This window comes from Parasteatoda tepidariorum, chromosome 8 (assembly GCF_982258835.1).
Source record: "Parasteatoda tepidariorum strain Cologne lab strain chromosome 8, Ptep-v5.0, whole genome shotgun sequence".
Taxonomy (NCBI): Eukaryota; Metazoa; Arthropoda; class Arachnida; order Araneae; family Theridiidae; genus Parasteatoda; species Parasteatoda tepidariorum.
Genome location: NC_141762.1, coordinates 93,351,193 through 93,371,994, shown reverse-complemented (window position 1 = coordinate 93,371,994; position 20,802 = coordinate 93,351,193). Strand labels below are relative to the sequence as shown.

At 30.4% G+C, this 20,802-nt stretch overlaps 2 protein-coding genes across 3 annotated transcripts in view; one reads left to right on the top strand and one right to left on the bottom strand.

The window, feature by feature from the left end:
• LOC107443396 (sphingomyelin phosphodiesterase) overlaps positions 1–7,619 on the bottom strand; it is a 50,895-nt gene extending 43,276 nt beyond the window's left edge. The window contains exon 1 of one of the 2 annotated variants that reach the window (XM_087169425.1): positions 7,562–7,619. The gene's annotated coding sequence lies outside the window, so the exon portion shown is untranslated. Of the gene's footprint in view, positions 1–7,105; positions 7,129–7,561 lie in introns of those variants that run through there. The other variant, XM_071180970.2, reaches the window with a different exon arrangement.
• LOC107446319 (uncharacterized) lies at positions 1,631–18,216 on the top strand. The gene is made up of 7 exons (XM_021147853.4): positions 1,631–1,883; positions 6,145–6,250; positions 8,603–8,709; positions 11,131–11,224; positions 14,220–14,310; positions 15,104–15,197; positions 17,926–18,216. Exons 1-7 carry the CDS (start codon positions 1,790–1,792, stop codon positions 17,985–17,987), a joined length of 648 nt encoding a protein of 215 aa, XP_021003512.3. The 5' UTR covers positions 1,631–1,789; the 3' UTR covers positions 17,988–18,216.
• Positions 18,217–20,802: the final 2,586 nt, after the last annotated feature.

Sequence of the window (20,802 nt, the reverse complement as noted above, 5' to 3'; positions counted from 1 at the left end):
ATCGAAACATGATTTAATATGTTTAAAAAAATTATCGTTTTCATAAAAATATTCTGCCAAGTGATGAAACTGGCAAGGAATTCGATTGTTCTATACCCGGATTATTCTAAATTTGAAGGAAAAAAAAAATGTGTTGACGTTGACACATCTTCTTTTTCATTGATTTGGTTTTCTGATAAGCTTATTGCTTCACCTGCGAGGGGACGTAAACCGTGTAATCTACAGCTGAATTTTGTATTAAATACTGTATCAACGTGAAATTCATGAAAAACATTTCTGAGTCTTTCATGAATAAGCTAGCTGCAATTAATTGTCAGCTTCTAGAATATTTCACCTCGAATTAGTCGAATAGTTTCTGAGTTATTAAATTTAAAAAAAAGTTTTTTATTCAAAATTTGATTTCTCAAAAAATATGCCATCGATTGCTTCCAAATTTTGGGTTTTCCAATATACAAAACGAAAATAATGAACATTTGGATTTTCAGTGCGACGAAATTTGTTTTTTGGACGAAATTTGTATTTTCCAATATAAAATTTTGCATTTAAAATTCAACATTTCTCAACTATTATACATAATAAATAATTGATAATAATTACTAAATAATTATTAAAAATTATTTGCTTTATGGAATTATTTTTGGATAATCAAACTTTATAATTGTGTGCAAAAATGTTTTCAATTTCTCGAGAGATGGCTAATTACGCAAAAGGTAAAATTAACATTAAGGGGCTCTTATTTTTTCGACCGCTTTCCTGTCCAAACTATTGGGACCATATTTCAAAGAATGCGAATGCCCCCATTACTTTATTTTATAGCCATCGTTGAATAGCCGACCCTTGGGTTTACGACTGCTAATGTTCAACTCCGCAGTCTTGTGATTTTGAACCCAATCCAGAGGAAAAGGGAATTCCTGGTTCAAGTTTGGTAAAAGTAAAATTAGCATTAACTAACAAGACCAAACTTTGGATCGCTTTGCTGGCCAAAATTATGTGAACCCTATTTCCCAGATTTTGGCTATCACATATTTTAAATACATAAAGTACATTTTTGTGTAATTTTCGTAACTTAAAATATCGTCTGCACTATTTCTCTCTCTCTCGTACGCCTGTTTAGGCAGAGGGGGTGCAATTGTTCTTGTTTTCCAGTGGCGCCATCTATGGCCAAGAATTTGACATCTGCCACACCCAGACGTCGCACCCGTTTATAGGATGGACCCATTCACACATTCATTCATTCATCCACAGATCGTAATTTTGACCTGAATCAGAGAGCGATTGATCTACAATCCAGTACTCCAGAGAACCAGAGATATTGAGGACTTTGCGACTCGACAGATTTAACGTGCATCAGTCACCATTTACTGCACGGGGAGTCCTCGGCCGGCGGGGTTCGAGCACGCGAACGTCTGCACTATTTAATAAGCATATTTGAGGTCACCTCTTTAAACCATTAAGGTTGAGTTTCATTACGTGGAAATCCGATGGTCAGATCAAAAGTTAGTCAAGGTGTTCCTTTTTTTTAACTGTACATTATTATTATCTTTTTTTTTCTCCCACTTTTTAAGGCTTTCGAGCAATCTGAGGTTACACGTGCAATTATCCGTTGACAGTTGATAACTTTCACACTAAAGTTCGAAGTTTCCTACTGAAAGTTAAACGTCTTCCTTAACTCAAATTATTGGAAAGCAACAAAACAAAGTAAGAGAGCGAGAAGCTTTATCGCTTTATTTATCAGTTTCAAATACTACAATGAAACGCCTGCCTCGACGATATCCATTTTATAAGTGTCATGGTGCTTCTCAGCTTTTTTTCATTGGTATTGAGAAAGATTTATTACTGTTATCGCTATAGCGTAGACACATTGCTTTATATAGCCACTGTAGGTAAGACACATTCTTTATATCTTGATCGCATATTTTATGTGATTCGCAATGTTTATCGGTCGTATCAAGATAGAATCATTTAAAATATGAATGAATAGCATCTTTGTAATTGATAAAACAAAGCTATGATTGTTAGCAAATAGTTAGGAAGAGGATGTTGATAACTTAAAAGTATTCTTAGAAAATGCTATTAAAATGCATAAAAAAGACCACTAAAAACGATTAAAAACGTCCTAGAAATAAAAAAAAAAGAATGACCTTAAAAATTTTCGAAAGCATGTTTTATATTATATTTTATAATAAAAAAAATTATAAGTTAACTTGTAATTTTTTTTATTATACCTCTTCTTATTGTACCTTATATTTATAAATTCAAGAAAAAATGAAATAGAAATTGAAATAGATTTGTAATTTATGAATGAAATAAAATGTAAATAAATACATAATAAATAAGAATTAATTTATAAAAAATAATGACTTTAAAAATTTTCGAGATCCTGATTTATATAATATCTTTTATAATAAAAAAAATTAATATTTGAGTTAAAGAATTGTAAGTCGTACCTTGTATTTAAAAATTTCGTAAAAAAGACAGCAATTAAAATAAATTTGCAATTTATGAATAAAATAAAATTTAGATAAATACATGATAAAGATAAATAAGAATTAATTTATAAGAAATAATGACCTTAACAATTTTCGAAAGCATGATTTTTAATATCTTTTATAACAAAGAAAAATTTAATATTTGAATAAAAATTATAAGTCATACCTCTTGTACTTATAAATTTAGTAAAAAAAAAATTAAGATAGCAATTAAATAAATTTGTCATTTATGAATAAAATAGAATGAAAAAAGAATGAATGATAAAGATAAATAGTCTTCAAAAACATCGGAACTGCATTGTATTATCAGATGTTTTTTTAATATTTTTAAAATTGAATGATTGCTTATTGTCCAACAGCAAATTTTTTTTATTAAAAATTCTGCTCAACTTTAACGCTTGTTATTGGAGGAAATTTAGATCCAATGTAAAATGTTTACTAATTATAAAAAAAAAAATAATTAATGAGCGAAATTCTCTTAAAATGAAAAATACCATTTAAAAGTCGTAAAAAATGTTAAAAAAAGAAAAGTAAGTCTGAAAAATGCAAAAAAAATAAATAAATAAATAAATAAAAAAAGCATGGATAATGTTTAATGAAGGTAAAAACAATCACATATGCAAGAAATGCATTTCTTAAAATCGTCATGGGGAAATCTTCAGAGGAAGGCATTGGCTCACATTGGGCTGTCTGGCCAACTATGATGATGATGATACTAGCCCTGGTTATTTTAACATTTCAAAAAATCTTTTACAAATTTTTATTTTTAATTCTAATATAAATTTTATATGTTCGTTCTAGAAATTCTCACTCGCTAAATTAAATCTCTCTAATTCGCTGGCTAATTAAAACTCTGAAACTGATAAACATTGACCAAAAAATTTAAATTTCGAACATCATTTAAACTTTACAAAAAAAATCTGACCTCATTCAAATTTTTAAAATTAAATACGGTATTAGATTATGGTATAAAATTTTGAGCACAAAAAAATGTTTGATTTTTTTTTTCTGTAATTTTTTATTCTAGATTTTTCTTGATGTATCGTCAAATTATCAAAAAACTCTATTAGTTAATAGTTATGGTATTAAATTTAACAATTTGTTGAGAAATGACTGCAACTTTTAAGCTCTGTGTATGAATGGGAACAGTTTAAATTTTTAGTTATTTCTATTTTTTGTTGTTTAAACCAAATTGGATTTCAAGGGAGTGCAACGGCACAATCTTGACAACCCTCGCTAATGCGGAACACTCTGTATTTCAAAAATATACACTGAGACTAAGAGTGTGGGCAAAACTACCGTAATATGGTAAACGTATGAGCCAGAAAAATGGTAAAATTTACCGAGTTTCCGACTCGGTGGTAATATCAAAGCGCTCGGTAACTTTTACAGAAGTGCTTGGGTAATGATATAGGTGGAATTAAGAAATAAAATATGACTTTATAATGTGTGATAAAATTAAGGCAAATGTGATAAAATTTGGCGATTTTATCATTTTAAAGCATGGCATAAAAATTATTTATTCGGCTAAATTTACGTTTCAGACTTGTATTTTTAACTATATGTATGGTAATAAGAACTACAGTTTTTAAAGTCAAATGAACGAAATATGAATGTAAAATTTACCAAGAATGGTATAAATAGGTACAGTATATTTTGGTTTATTAATCAGAAATGTGATTTTTTTAAATCCGAAATGTCATTACCATACAGTGCGGAAATTTTATCAAATTTTTTCCTACCTGAATAGGTAGGTTGGTACTTTATTTACGTCGCAATAGAGCTGCACAATGGGCTATTGGCGACGGTCTGGGAAACATCCCCGAGGATGATTCTCTGCAGAGGAGATGGCTCACCTGCTTTGGTAGCCCGACGACCTGAGTCAAGCACTTTGCGGTAGAACAGTTTAACGAGTGCCGATACAGCGCACTCTTAGTCCCTACGCAGGTTGATCAAAGCGGTCATCCACCTGCTTACGGACAGCGGCCACTGATGCTTGACTTGGGTGTTCGACTGGTAACCATGTCCTTACGATCAGTCCACTGCGGGACCACTACCTGTACCACTTCGATTAGCATAAAAAATTTTTTCAGCTCTTCCAATTGATATGATATTAACTCAGTGTGCTGTACAAAAAATTAGATTTCTCATAACATTGACATAAAATTAGAAAAAAATGTGTAGATTTCAAGCAAGGATAAGTGCTCAATTTTAATATTTATAAGCATCTATATAGACTTAAAAAAATGTATGAAAGTTTAAACTCATTACTCCGATATTTTATACAATACATAAAAAAGCAATAATCACCACTGTATTTCTGCGCAGTTTATTATAATTTAAAAAAAAAGCTAGTTTAAATCTACTTAGCGCTTTGAATTTTTTTTTAAATTAATGGTCTGCTTACCACGAAAAACCATTTATGGTCCCCTATAAGGCAGAATTAACGGTTTAGCAGCCGTTAATTCTGTTCTACAGTGGCCTCAAGGAAACTAAATATAATCGTCTGCCAGTTATCAACCGATCATGATTTTTTTCGTCAAAAATTTACACCCCATGCGGAATTTATTAATATTATTTAAATTAATATGGAATAATTATGAGTATTCTGAAAAAAAAAAAAAAAGGTTTTATTTTGCGCTTGCTTTTTTTTCTTCTTCTTGTTACAGCAATGAGCTTTTTCGATGACTCAAGCTTTAGTTACATCAAAAAAAAAAAAAAAAAAAAAATCATATTTCCCCTTGACATTATATATCCACTAAATGTTAATTTGAATTTGTATGTCAAACAGTTTCTTCTCAAAACCTTGTTACGTCAATTTTTTTTCGAAATGAAATATGAATTTTTTCGGTAAGTTTATTGCGAACCAATTCTTTTCGATTTAATGCATAATTATTTGTGTCTCACTTTTAAAAATAAAATTATCATCGTGTTATTTAGACTTATAACCAACTATCATTACATACATATGTATTCGTAGTCATTATTATGTTTCATGTCTCTACATTTTAGATTAATATTTTAGAATATATTTTTCTACTTTTTGTTGTTGTAGTTTATTTACATTGCACTAGAGCTGCACAATGGGCTTTTTGGCTACGGTCTGGGAAACGTCCTTGAGGATGATCCAAAGACATGTTATCACAATTTTGATTCTCTGCAGAGGGGGTGGACCCCAGCTTTGGTAACCCAACCAACTGCGCGCGAAGTCGAGCACTTTACGTTCCGGTAGAGCAGTTTAACGAGGACCAATACCGAACATCCTCGGTCCCTTCGTAGACTGATCCAAGTGTTCACCCACCCGCAAACTGTCCGCAGCCAGTGATGCTTGACTTCGGTGTTCTGTTGGGAACCGTGCTTTAACGATCAGTCCGCTGCGGGACTTTCTACTTTTTAAAGAAATATTTAGTTCGGAACTTGTTATTTCGAAAACCCGCTATCTCGAAAATTGTTTAGCATCCCTTCAACTTTGAGATATTGAGAGTATACTGTACTTCACAACATTTCAAGAGCAACGCATTATTCATATCAAATTTTTATTTGTGTTAAATTTTTAATCTTTGAAAAAGTGGTCGCACTTAAAATTGCTACTCTTAGACACATCCTATATGATACATTGTTGCTACATACACTTTTTTTCTTCTCTTTTTTTCAGTTACAACTGCGAGCCTTATGGTATTGAATGCTGCTCTAAGTTTTTTAATATTATTGGAAGAATTCGTCGTGTTTTGCTTGATTTTACCTTGGATTCCAACAAAGAAGTAATAAAATATTCTATTCATATGATTATGTTTTAAAACGAATTGGGTGATGCTTTGTTAAACGTTGAATTACTTATCACGATAATAATTGTTACCAAGTAATGAATTCATTCATTGTATTTAATCAAGTTTATTTTTCTTCGAAAGATTATCCCTGTTTTTAGAAATTTTTTTCCTCTAACTGCATGACTCTTTCATCATTGTTATTTTATTTCCTCTTAGAGCATTTCAGTTCTCAAAAGGTTCTTAACTTTAAGCTTTCTCACACATAATTTAACATAATTTAAGTCACAGACAATTAATAATTACGTCTGATTCATGATGTTAACTGAGTCAACGTAACAACAAAAAAGGCCTTAATTTCAACAAATAAAAATAAGAAGGTTACTTCCGTGTAGTAAATGGGGACTTGTGAACGTTAAATTTGTCTGGTCACAAAGTCCTCCATGTTCTCTTTTTTTTCACAACTGCCAGCTTTATGGTATTGAATGCTGCTCTAAGTTTGTTGTTCGAACATTGTTTTTTTCCTAATCTATCCTCAGCAGATATTAAAATATCGAATAAATATAATAATATTAACGAAGAAATTAATATAAAATCGGATATAACAAATAATTCTGCCATTCACCAAAGCGACTATGCGATTGTTGACATTAACCGGTGAAAGTTGACATTCTCTTGATTTCGATCAATCACGTTAGCGTATATAAATAAGCTGAAAATGAATAAGCCGAATTATGATTTACTTCAAAATGAAAAATTAAGAGAACTGCAATAAACGTTGAAGATGGTTATATTTCTTTATTAAAGAATTTAATAAAGAAAGTTTCTGTTCTAAAGTAAATGATTACATACCTATTGAAATTTGTTGGGGAGGTCGGTGAATCCTATAAATTGAATAATGAATTCTAGGTTGGATCGAAATATAATGAGAGGATTTAAAACTCTTCACTGGTTATTAAAAATACAAACTCTCGGTAGCCCTAGTTGAATTGAAAAGCGTGATAGGAAATACTAATGCAATGTTTTATAAATGTTTGTCTTTTTCATAATTTATTCAATGTACTGTTATTAGAAATATTATATACTTTTTTTAAAAAATGCCGTCTCTATTTCATTGCCATTTCATTTGAAATAATTTCATAAAGGCAACCGAAAGATTAAATAAATTATGAATTCCAGATTGGATGGAATTTTAATAAAATGATTTAAAACTCTTCACTGGTTATTAAAAATACAAACTCTCGGAGCCCCTAGTTTCCCGTGGAACATCATTTTATAAGCGCTGTTCTAAAGTAAATGATTACATACCTATTGAAATTTGTTGGGGAGGTCGGTGAATCCTATAAAGTTGAATAATGAATTCTGGGTTGGATCGAAATATAATGAGAGGATTTAAAACTCTTCACTGGTTATTAAAAATACAAACTCTCGCTACCCCTAGTTTTCCGTGGAACATCATTTTATAAGCGCTGTTCTAAAGTAAATGATTACACACCTATTGAAATTTGTTGGGGAGGTCGGTGAATCCTATAAAGTTGAATAATGAATTCTGGGTTGGATCGAAATATAATGAGAGGATTTAAAACTCTTCACTGGTTATTAAAAATACGAACTCTCGGTACCCCTAGTTTTCCGTGGAACATCATTTTATAAGCGCTGTTCTAAAGTGAATGATTACATACCTATTGAAATTTGTTGGGGAGGTCGGTGAATCCTATAAAGTTGAATAATGAATTCTAGGTTGGATCGAAATATAATGAGAGGATTTGAAACTCTTCACTGGTTATTAAAAATACAAACTCTCGGTACCCCTAGTTTTCCGTGGAACATCATTTTATAAGCGCTGTTCTAAAGTAAATGATTACATACCTATTGAAATTTGTTGGGGAGGTCGGTGAATCCTATAAAGTTGAATAATGAATTCTAGGTTGGATCGAAATATAATGAGTGGATTAACTGATAAATCACTCGTTTATCAGTAAATCGAGATGAAGTAACTCGTTTTATCTATATCACTCTATTTATGAAAATGTACACTAGATGACGTTAGCAATAACTCGCAGTGATTAGAGTAATTCTGATTCTGCCCTTGTTTATTAGTCCCTTAGATATTAATTTTCCGATCACTTTAATATTTTTTTTTAAATTTTATTTTCACAAGGGATCTAAAAATATATGTTAAGTAAGGTATTTACGAAACATCCTTATATTATTAAGGTATGTCATCAAATAACAATTATTTTTTTATGAAATATATAAAGAAAAATTGTTAAAATAAGTGACATTTTTCGATTATTTATTTGTCTTAATAAATATGATAGTTTTTTTTCCTTCTTTTTTCAATTACAGGTTGGGTGATATTGTAAACTTCATCCGGAAGTGGGGATTTCCTACAAGAATACATTTCCTCGTATACATTTCTCTTGGCGCCCTTTTCGTAATCTTCTATTTCATTAGTAAGTATGAACGTAAATGTAGAGAATGTTTTTTTATATACATAACCACCTGCGTCTCAATATATTTGACGGCGTGGTGACTCAGGGGATAGAACGTTCGTCTTCGAATAAGGTGAACAGGGGTCGAGTCCAGCGATTGCTGGTCTTTACGACTTCCGCTCGCACCGACCACAGTGCTGATATAAAATATCCTCAGTGGTAGACTGATCATGAATTATAGTCCCCTTACCGTCAGGCTAACTGTGGGAGGTTTTCGTAGTTTTCCACTACCTAAAACGCAAATGAGGGATCATTGATCGCCCAAAATTAGGTTAGCTGTTCAACGACGGTATTGAAATATAATATACAATATATTTAAGAAAGCCGTACCGGCCCTGGGGCTAGGGCACTCGCCAGCCAATGAGGTGACCCCGGGTTTGATTCCCAGGGAGGGTTAGTCTATACGAATTCCGCTCCCTACCGGCACCGACCACAGTGCTGACGTACAATATCCTAAGTGGTAGACAGATCATGGGTTATCCCTTTGCCGTCAGTCTAACTGCGGGAGGTTTTCGTGTTTTTCCTCACCATGTAACTCATATCCTGGTTGGTTCGATCAAAAAGTCCTCCACGAAGGCAAATTTCTCCAAATACTTGATTCTGGAGCTCCCTTGTCTTCTGGATTGGGTTCAAAATTTACATTTCTACATTGGTAATCGTAAACTCAAATTTGAGTCGGCTGTTAAAAATAAATAAAATATGATATATTTGACAACAACATCTGCTATAATTTTAGAAATTTAAAAAAAAAAAAATTTAAATTTTAAGGCCATTTTTTTTGTTGTTAGTCTTTACAAAGCGATTGCCTATGCAGAAATTGCAATTGGTTTTATCGTCGTTGATCGGAATTTTTAATTAAAGTGAAAAAATTATAAGAATGGTCAAATAACCTTTTAGCTCAATTAACTTGATCAATTAACCTTTTTATGCCATATCTTATTATGGATATCTTATTATGGTCGACTGGATCCTGATTCATGACCAACATGTGAGGAAATACACAATAGAAATATCTTTATATTGTAAGAAGGGCTACGAATCATTCTTTAAGCAAAAATCAAAAATAATTTAAAAATTAACTAAGTATAATTAAGTGAATAAATATTTTATCGTATTTATTAGGTTATTTTTGTACTTAAAATCGCATTTTCTTCCACTCAAGAGGATGTACAGTGTGCAAACTAAAAAATTGATCACCCTCAATAACTTTCGATCTTATGATCGCATTTTCACGTTCTAAGACTCAATTTCAGTGGATCGAGGGGATTTCAAATATGCTTATCAAATTAGTGCAGACTATATTTTAAGTTACAAAATCATACACAAAAACGTACTTTCTCTGAATAAAGATACCTTTTTTTTCTTATCTTTTTTTTTTTTTTTTTTTGGCAGGTACAGTTTCCTGAAGCCGAAAATATAGGGAGTAGCCGCAATCTGGGAAATATGGTCCCCATAGTTTGGTCAGGAGAAGGGTAGTTTGGACCCTTTAATGTTGATTTTACTTTTAACCTATTTAGCCATATCTTAAGAACTTTTTAAGCGAATTTTTGCACAAAATTATAAAATTCATTTATCCTAAGATAATTCCATAAAAAAATAACTTTTAATAAATGTTAATTAGTTTTTGTTATTTTATTTAATATTGGTTAAAAAGATTTTGAATTGTAAGGTATACAATTTAATAAAAGATATAATCTTTTCATCAGCCCACACGATTATATCCGCCAAAAAGAGTGCCTTCTAATATTGTATCATTGTAGCCAAAGCAAAATATATCAATACAATAATGTGAGGAGCACTCAAAAAATTTTTTAAAAAAAATTACAACAAATAAAATAGAACACAATAAGTAAAAATAACACGTAAAAACAGAAAATAAAATAAAATAAAAATAAAAAAAACAGAATAAAACATAATACATGAAAAATTTTTCAAGATTGATTTAAAAAATATTTTCGTAACAAGATTGCTAGATTGCAAAATATGAAAACAAAAGCGCAATTTGAGCGTAACTAGAGGAGCTTTGTTTTAAAGTGCCTTTCTTACTGCATTGCTGAAATGCGTTTGATTTATTAGTTACCAAGGATGGGCTCGAAATGGATTTGCACATGGAAAAATTATATAAATTAACAAAGAAATCAAATTTACTAAAAAGATTTCTTTGTTAATTTATATAATTTTTCCACGTGCAAATCCATTTCGGGCAAGTTTTATGTTTTATTCTGTTTTTTTATTTTTATTTTATTTTATTTTCTGTTTTTACGTGTTATTTTTACTTATTGTGTTCTATTTTATTTATTGTATTGTAACTACCTACTCTTTTTTTTCATTTGTTTTTAATGCGAGTGTTAGTATAATAATTAAATGTAATTTTTATTGAAGGTCTAGAACTGCATTACCTTCAGATTAACGAGAATCTGCGAGTCAGTTTTGACGAATTTAGAAACTCTCTACTGACTGTCGTCAAACTCTTTATGTAAGTTTCCAATTTTATCGATTAGTCATACACACTAAGAATTAAAAAAAATGTTTACTTCCTGTTGTATGTAAAATATGCTGTTTCAGAAGTCAGTTATTGATTTCTGACGATGTAAGCATATTTGAAATCTTTATTTTTTTTATCGTAATCTGTAGAATGTGATATTTATAAACAGTCTGGAATTCAGGCTTATATTTTCAATAATACCAGAAACATTAATGGATTACAATGATTCGCATATTTCAGTGGATTTAAAAGAAAAAATGTTGCGTAAATATTGTTTAACAAACGAAAACAAATGGCACATACTTTAATGCAAAGATACCTAGCCTTGATAACAGAGAGGTGCAAATTTCGGATAGTCGTGATTGTTTTTAACGTAATTTTCTCGATTTTTTCTGACCTTTTTTTTTGTAACCGATGGCTTAAACTATAATTATTAATCTTTCAGTTCTGTTTTATTCATATCGATAAAACATATTGCAAAACACTTTTACTTTAGGAAAGACAAAAAACTTTTCAAAATTGTTTGATGATTTCCTTTTTTTAACAGTCCGAAGTTTTAGTAAACTTTTTAACAATTTAACATTTTACTCAGCAGTGTATTTATGCAGAAAAAAAGAAAAGAAAAACAAAAGAAAAGAGAAAAAAGGAGAGTTTCAAATTGAAAACATGAAGATACTTTTAAAATCAAGGGAACATTAATTATTTTATTGAAAAATATATCCGGAAATGAAAACTCTTTAAAAAATTATATTGCAGCATTTTCATTATTGTTATCTGATCAGGAATATAAAGTTTTTAAATAAATATTTTTAATACAATTTTTTAAACAACCATCTACTTAACTTTTCACCTTCAAAATTGATTTTATTTCGGCCTACATTAATGTCCTTTTTCAAACATATATTTTGAAAAATTTTATAATCTTAAGATAGTTAAAACAGATAACATTAAACGGAATTATAAAATGTCTATGCTTTCGTATAGATTTTTAGTTCATGTACCTGAATTTTTTTCGTTGTAAGGAATGCTTTTTTATAATCTTTTTTTGTTTTTTTCATTAGTCCTAAATTTAAATTTGTTGTAGACTAACATTATTATAGCAATATTTCGTCATATGCCCTTGAAAAATATATAAATTTCAGAATAACATACTTAAAGACTTCAGAATAAGATACTTAAATTATGAAATGGTTTTTTAAATGCGATTTATTTCCTAAAATGATAAAAACGTAATTTTCTATAATAAATTTAAAATATATAACTATTTCGAATTGCGTATTATCTATTCAGGGTCGTTATGCGGATGTAAGTTCTATCTTTTATTTTCCTTAATAAAATTGGCGGAATTTTTTTAGCAGAATTCGGCAGATTAGTGTTTGACATTTGAAACCGTTCAAGAATTAGTAAGCACCCAAAGGTAGGGGAGCAGTTTGTCATTTTTTTAATTTTTCCTGATAAGGGGGCAATGTTTACGCGAGACCTTATATTTTGAATTTAAAAAAAAATTCAAATTTTATTTAAAAGATCAAAAATAAAAATACAGCAAGTAAGTATGGAAGGAATTTAGAGTTGGAAAATGTCAAGGTTAAAAAAAAAAATTCATTAGGAAACGAAAAATAAATTTCTTCAAGGAATTTCAAAATTTTTTTAAAATTAATAAAAATGTAAATTTTGTTTTATGTTGTAAATTTTATTGAAATTTAAACCAAATATTATTAAATTCTTAAAACTAGATAACAGTAAAAACCAAAGTTTGTATAATTTCGAATATTTCTTTGTATATTTCCTTCTTATATTTCTTCGTAAAATAACTTCCAAATAGCGAAGTGAGTTTTCCATTTAACGAATTTTTCTTTGAGATCCATTTTCCCTATTTCCCTAAATATTTCAGAACATTTCAAACTTGTTAATGCATTTTATGTGGGAAATGAATTGGAATTGATTTTCGCGGACACTTAACTTGTAAAACATTCCGATCTTTATTTTTTCGATGTCTGCCTCAGATGACATTAACATTTAAAAGTGTAAAATGCTTTGGAGGAAAACATGGCAAAGCAAGAGTAACTATCATGCTAGGTGCAAGTATAACTAGCCCTGAGAAATTAAAACCATTAATTATAGGAAACAGCAATAATCCAAGATGTGTTAAGGCACAAAATCTTTGAATCTATAATAATCTACATATTCGGATAAATCCTCTTATTTTAACCCGAAAATAAAGCACCCAAGTGAGCGAACATTTCTCTGGCAAAGTGAATTTCAAATATTAGAAGTACATGACTGATAAACTTACTAACTTAGGCATTAGTACATTATTTATTTAAATTTTAAGGCATATACAAAAGAGCAACATTTAAACAATATTTTCTAAAATTTTCTTGCGAAAGTCTTAAAAATTCAGCCGTTGAGAATTTGTTTTTAGCGATCCTTCAGAGAGAAAAAAAAAAAAGAAAACTCGCGATGCAATGGGTAAATAATGATAGTTTTATGCTAAATTTAAAAAAATATTTTCCCCCCCTTTTAGTACAGCTTGAAATTAAGCTCGAATTAAATCGACGCAGTCATATCACGAGACAGTTAATATGTATTCCTAGTAGTATTGCTTTATAAAGCTGACACTATCTTAAAGTAATATACAAAATTTCAAATATATTTCGGCCCAATAACTGTTGATGAATACTGATCATAGACTTCAAACGAAATTTTGAGAAAACTACTAGTTTTCTGTTTCATAATGAAAGAGCTCTTTCTTATTCTCTTCTATAGTTATACTCCGACTAATTTAACACTTTTAAAAAATATTCTTAACTTATACTATGTATTACGAAAGAAACAACTTTAAAACTCCTTGAATACAGGATAGTTTGTGACACCGGTTTACGGACGATAATTGTAAAAACTTTAGAAATTAAGAAAAAAATTAAATATTAATAATTGTCATAAATTTTTTCTACCTTTATTAATGTATTTTTTGTTTCCTTCTTAGCGTTATTCATAGGTTTTTCGACCATTTGTGTACTGAATCCTCACTAAGAAACACCTGCAAAGTGTTACGGAAACGACTTAAAGACGAAAAAGTAAATAGACTTATCCTTGCTTAGTTCAAATCCAGTGGTCGGAAGTAGTGTGCTACAAGTAGCGAAGCTACTGTAGTCGCCACTTTTTTTCCGTAGAGTTTAGTGCAGTGAGTAGTTCGATACAAAAAATAGCTTGTAGCTATTTCTGGCAACTGCTCTTAACGTTATAAAGAAACAAAGTTCAGATGCAAAAGCTCTGATGGATGTAAATCCCCCGTCAACGTAAGCAATGAGAATGCCTCTATGGCCGAGCGTTAGTAAGATCTATGTTTGTTGCTCGGCATAATTGAGGCGAAATCGGTTTAAATATCTGACTTTTTTAAAATTTGATTTCACAGGAACTATATAGTGCGTTTTTGCGTCTGATGTCGTAACTTAAAATAACGAGTTCATTAATTAATTCGCATATATACTCTTCTTTTTTACAATTAACAAATTGTGCTATTAAATAGCAACTCGTTCTACCACGATAGCTTGGTTTAAATTCGTGAGTTTCTTATACCAGCTGTTTTAAAAAAAATTTAATGAAGGTTTTTTTCTAGGGTTTTTTTAGTGTAAAAAAAAAAAGGTATTTAAAATTTTTTTTTTTTAGTTGCAGCATTTGATAAATATATCATTCGCAGGAACGAGCAAACATCCTAGGAGAATAAACATTGTGCATAAATTAACATCTAATTAAGCATGGAACATAAAAAGATTAAATGATTATAAACGTTGCAAACATTACAGCATTAAAAATATTGTTTTGTTGTTGTTACAATAATGATCTAATTTTATTTTAATTTTGATGTAGGGCGAAGATTTCGATACTATGGAAACACTTGAAGCCATAGATGATGACTTGGAAATGGAAAATCTGCGGTATGAGCTGAAAAAGACGAAACTGGGTAAATAATAAAATCTACTAAAGACATAGAAGAGGGGAAAAAAAGACTAGCATAAAGGGAACGTTTACACTGCTTGCAAAATATTCGCGGAATCGAAATCGGAGAGGCGAATGAAAACTTGATTACCCGCGATAAACTTACTAATCAGGTTCTCGCTCGCACCTTCTAATGCGATGTTTTTCTCATACAGTTAGAATGGGCTTTAAAACTCTTATGGTGTTTTCGAACTGGGAAAAGAGTTCTTAATCATATGAGGAATCAAAAATTATATTATCCGACATGCCCGTGGTATGTTAAAGCTCCAATCGAGTATGCATTTTTATACTTAAAGGACATTCACGCTAGATACGAAAAAAGTCGCATAAGCGAAGTCAGAGATTCGAATGACACCCTGATCGACGAGTTTTTCACGGTACAGGGTACTTTAAAATGAATACAGCGATTACAAACGGCTATAACTATTGAATAAAAAAGAATTTATCAATAAAATTTACACAAAATGTAGAAGGAACTTCAAAATTTTACCTACATACTTCACCAATTTTCTATGTGACTTCCCTTGGTCAAACGGACAACATCTAGGTGGTAGTCCATTTCTCGACAGACATTCTGAAACATTTGTGCAGTCACCGACGCAAGCGCAGTACAAATGCGTTCTGTGAACTCGCTTCTTCAAACATCCAATGACATCTGCGTATGTTGTTCCCATTTAGAGGTTCTTGATTATTACGCTGACGAAATTTTCTCTGCACTATGATAACAAAATGACAATTGTTAAATTCTAACAAGTAGAATGCATTCTGTACCGGACTCATCATTTTCGCAAATGAACTTTCGCATGTGCGAAATTCCGCTTCACTGCTCCTGCCCCTTACCTAAAGAAATTTTGAAGTTCCTTCTACATTCTAATGTTAATCTTAATGATAAATTGTTTTTTCACCAAAGAGTTATAGCAGTTTGTAATCGTTATATTCATTTCACCTGCATATCGCTATATTCATTTTACACGCTTCATCACTATACTCATTATTCCTGTATTTCACCTATAAGTTCTCGTTTGCATCTTCGAATTTTCGCATTCAGGGTGAATGGTCTCTTTACATGCCGGTAAAATATATGAATTTTAAATCATTTTACCACTAGTTATCGATTAAGCATTCCTCGAAATCTGAAGAAAATTGGATGGGGTGAATAAACATCATTGAAGGAGAGGAAAAAAATCAATCAATCATATTTGACGAGACCTAAATGTTGTTGAATTTTATTAGAGAAATAGACATTTAATAGAAATAATTCTTCATTATTATCCTTTTTTTAAACTTTTGGCATGGTTATGATTAGTAAAAGAAACGATGTTGACCATAATCGCTGTGCACTGGAAAATAATTGAAAATAAAACTTGTGATATTATTTTAAAGCGTAACCTGTGGAAGTGCATGCTCTTGCTGATAATACTTAACAACCAGATAATACTGCTTCTTTGTACAAAGTAATGCTCTTCATTATCGCATTCGTGCTTGATATTTTTTTTAAAAAATTAACATTTCCAATAGATTTATACCAGATAATCATATGTTGTTTTCATTATTATTAAATCAAAAATTTATACGGGAACTTATGGAATAAATATACACATTAGAGATCAGTTAACAATACTTATGTAAGAAAAATTCTGTCTCTGACCAATTACTATCGAGATCAGTAAGGACAAGCAAGGAATAAAATTTGTTTAAAACCAGCTTTTATTTCCTAACAACAGTGTTTCGGAGTCAGTTCTTTAAATTCCCTGATTTCGTTTTGAGTCACATGATAATCCAAACCACTTTAATCTAAGATAAGATTCGCTGTGGATGCTAGTATTATAATACCTGCCTTTTAACAAACTAGAACCACTAATTAAGGGACTATGCTCCCTGCCTGCGATGATTTCGCATGCGAACAAAAACCATCAGATTAATGAAAAAGATTCACCCACGAAAAACTCGCCAATCAGCTTCAAATTCGCATGCAATAAATAAATAAATAAAATTTTTAAAAAATAGTAATAAATCCTATGCAGTTAGAATGGATGTTTATTGGATAGTTAACCATACAAAGCTAAGAAGAGGTGGTGCTGGTGACAAAAAAAGGAAGCTTCTGGGCAGGCCCGTAGACAGGGGGGGGGCCGTCGGGACAAATCCCCCCCCCCCCCCGAAATTCTGGGATTCAAACTTTTTAGCCTTTCTTTGAGCCTCTCAGTAAAAAGAAAAACAAAAACTGTCGAATCAAACCTTTTATTAACTAACTTTATTAAGCATATTTCGGGATATTCCGGTTTGTCCTAAAAAAGTAATCGAAAAATTTTCTTTAAATCCCCGTCGCATGTCTTTGTAAACTTTGTTTACAAATTGATTATAATTATTGTGTAATATTAATTGAAAAATAAGTATTATGTAATATTTTTTAATTACTAGTTTAACTTTTGCAAACAATAGAATAAACAATATTTGTTACAATGTTTTCCCCCTACTTTGCATGTCTGAAACTGTCCTTGCTTCTTACCATATCCCCCCCCCCCGAAAAAATATCCTGGCTACGGCCTTGCTTCTGGGTAACTATTTTAGATTAATTTACGCCGTCCTTACAATTTTTAAGAGTTGTAATTATCTAAAGCGGAGCTACCTGTTTTCACCTACTCAAAATATTTTACAGACCTTTTATTAACCTTTTTTCTTCTCCTCATTTTTAGAGTTGGATTGTTTACGTACATCATACTCCAAACTGCAGCAGCAAATAGAAGGAGAAGCATAAATACAAAAAGATTATCACAAAAAGTAGCGAATGTTGAATTTTCTTTAATTATAATTCATCATGTTAATACAACACTCAAAGAATCATCATTTCAAAATAGGAACATAATTAAGTGTGAAAGAATTTTTTCTTTCTTTCCCATCTTTGCTTTTATCATTGTGGTATGTGTCATGCATTTTTCTAACTTCATTGTAACATCTATAATAATAAAATGAAGAGTTTGTGTGTCTTCCTTCGTTTGCGTCTGTCTTATAATTCCAAAACTATCTGAGCTACGATCCTAAAGCGTGGGCAACAAGTGAGGGGGGGATATTTGTCAGCTAGAGATACACATTTGAAGAATATAATTTCCTAATTGGCCATTTCATAAATTAAACTCTAGACGATTCTGTTTCTTTCCTCCAAATATTTAGAGATAATATAGTTATGTTTCCTGGCTTGAAGCTCTATTTAATAAAAAAGGAGTTTATTTCATGTTCTTAATATACAATTGTTATCTTATTATAATGTTGCAAGGTACTTTAAAATTTCGTTGGCTATTACTAAAACAAAAAGTGTACAATACCAGCGGTCATTTTCAACGGAAAAGGTGGGAAGGAAAGTTAGCAAATCGAGGAAGCTTGGCATGAACGCGAGAAAAAGTTTTAGAACGATGCGAGATCAGGCACCTGGAGAAATAATTTGACAGGGTTGGAAGATGGCGAGTAACGAGATTAATAATTAATCTTTTTTTTTTATTCTAATCAAAATGCTGGGTTAAGATCTTCATAATATCCAACATTTTTTTTTTAAAATGAAGTATTAAATTTACTTCATGTTGTTTATTTATTTATTACATGAAGTAAATTATTTAAAAGTCAAGTTTTATATGATATAGTTATATATAATTAATATAATTAGTTATTGATTTATCTGCTATTATGCCGACGATTTCCATCACCATTTATTAAAAAGTATTTTAAGATTGAATCGAGTTAACACATTTTATATACAAGTGAATTAAAATTGTACTATTGTAGTGGTAGTTACACTACATTACTGTCCCACCAGAATCACTAGTTGATTCATTGCTGTTTTGGGAAAGACCGGGAGTGCTGTATTAAGTTCACCGGATTTTCATCGTTGGTGATTAGAGCTGTATTATGTTCATCGGATTTTGAGTGCTAGTGGTGAGAGCTGTATTCAGTTCATGGTTGTGTACGTGGTTGCTGTTGTGTTGCTTTTAGCAAGCTCCAGTAGTGTGTGATCGAGATTGAGTAGCAACAGAGCGAGGAAGACAATGTCTCAATCACAAATAGCAAGTCAACTGTTCAATATGCACCATCTATCGAAGCAGGCATGTTTAAATCGACATACATACAAATAAAATACTTTTATATCTTAGAAATATATAAGATTAAACATTAGAATCTCTATTTTTTTATGCTTTAGCATTCGTAAACAATTTTTAGACTTTTCAAAACGAGTTGTTTTTGCAGTTTCACTTTTGATTTACATAATTGATTTCATATGCATTCATTCGTCATTTTGTTAACAGTTATTTTAAAAATGAAAAATTTTTATCATTGATTGCTGGAAAATAAATTATAGGTTTATAAATATTTTTATGCTCTTGTAAACTCATTGATTAATCCTACTAGTACTTATTAAAATGTCCTTCAATGATTCGCAATTAATTTAGTGCTGAATTGTATTAATTCTCCTATTAACTGATTTATTGATTGGTAACATTTCATTCCTCAGTCTAACTTTATTCCCTAGCTGTATCTAAAATTTTTCATGAGGACAGTTCTCATGATGAAACAACAGGCGCATTTGTAATAAATTGTTTATAAAACATATCTAAAAAATAACCGTTAAAAATAAATCAAAAATGACCTGGTATAGAACACATTATTAAAAGAACGGACAGCTGCCATAGTAATATCAAAATATCAATTGATTATTCCTATCAAATAAATTTTGGGAAGGATTAGATATTCTCTACTCAGATTAATATTGGTATATAAAACTATGTATAAAAATAAATAAATAGAAACCTGTGTGCAGCGCTAAATACTACAATAATAAACGCTCAGATAAATCAGATGAATAAAGAAGTTGTGAATCCCGCTATTAGCAAATATTTTTAGACAAAAAATAGTCTTACTTTAGTTTCCCAGTAAAATCTTTCAATAATTATTTTAAATATATATCAAAGAACAAAATACGTAACATATTGTAAAAGTGCACATATGTTTACAATTGTTAACTTAAAATTTACTAAGTTTCTGGCAATTATCTGATCATCTTGGAAATTAACCTTTTGGTTTGTTTCAGAACAGTCCCAATTTCTTAAAAAAATCTGGTCGAGATTTGGATAAAAAACTTAAATTTAATTACATTGTGAGATGAAATAGAAGTATTTTCTACACAAAATATCAATATTTGTATAAGCAAATTCACATTACATTAGGAGTACTTTTGACACACAGACTAAATTGACACAAAATTTGAGCTCATGGTCCTTTTCCTAAATCACTCCCTCCTCTTTTTCTCTTGTATTCCCCTTTTGCGAATATTGTTGGAGAGTTTCCTCAATCAAAAATCTCTACAGAAAAGATTCTTCCTGGAAAATACGGAACTCATTCTTTTCAATGTCAAAGAAGTGATTTTTCTGCTGCGCTCTCTTCTTTCCATCTTTAAAGATTTTACTTAGAGAGCTTTAACCATAAAAAGTTAACTTAAGAATATTTAATTAATAAAAAAATAACCTATAAATATATTTTTAATATAACACAATTCTTTAAAAAGAAATAAAGAAGTTACAAAACAT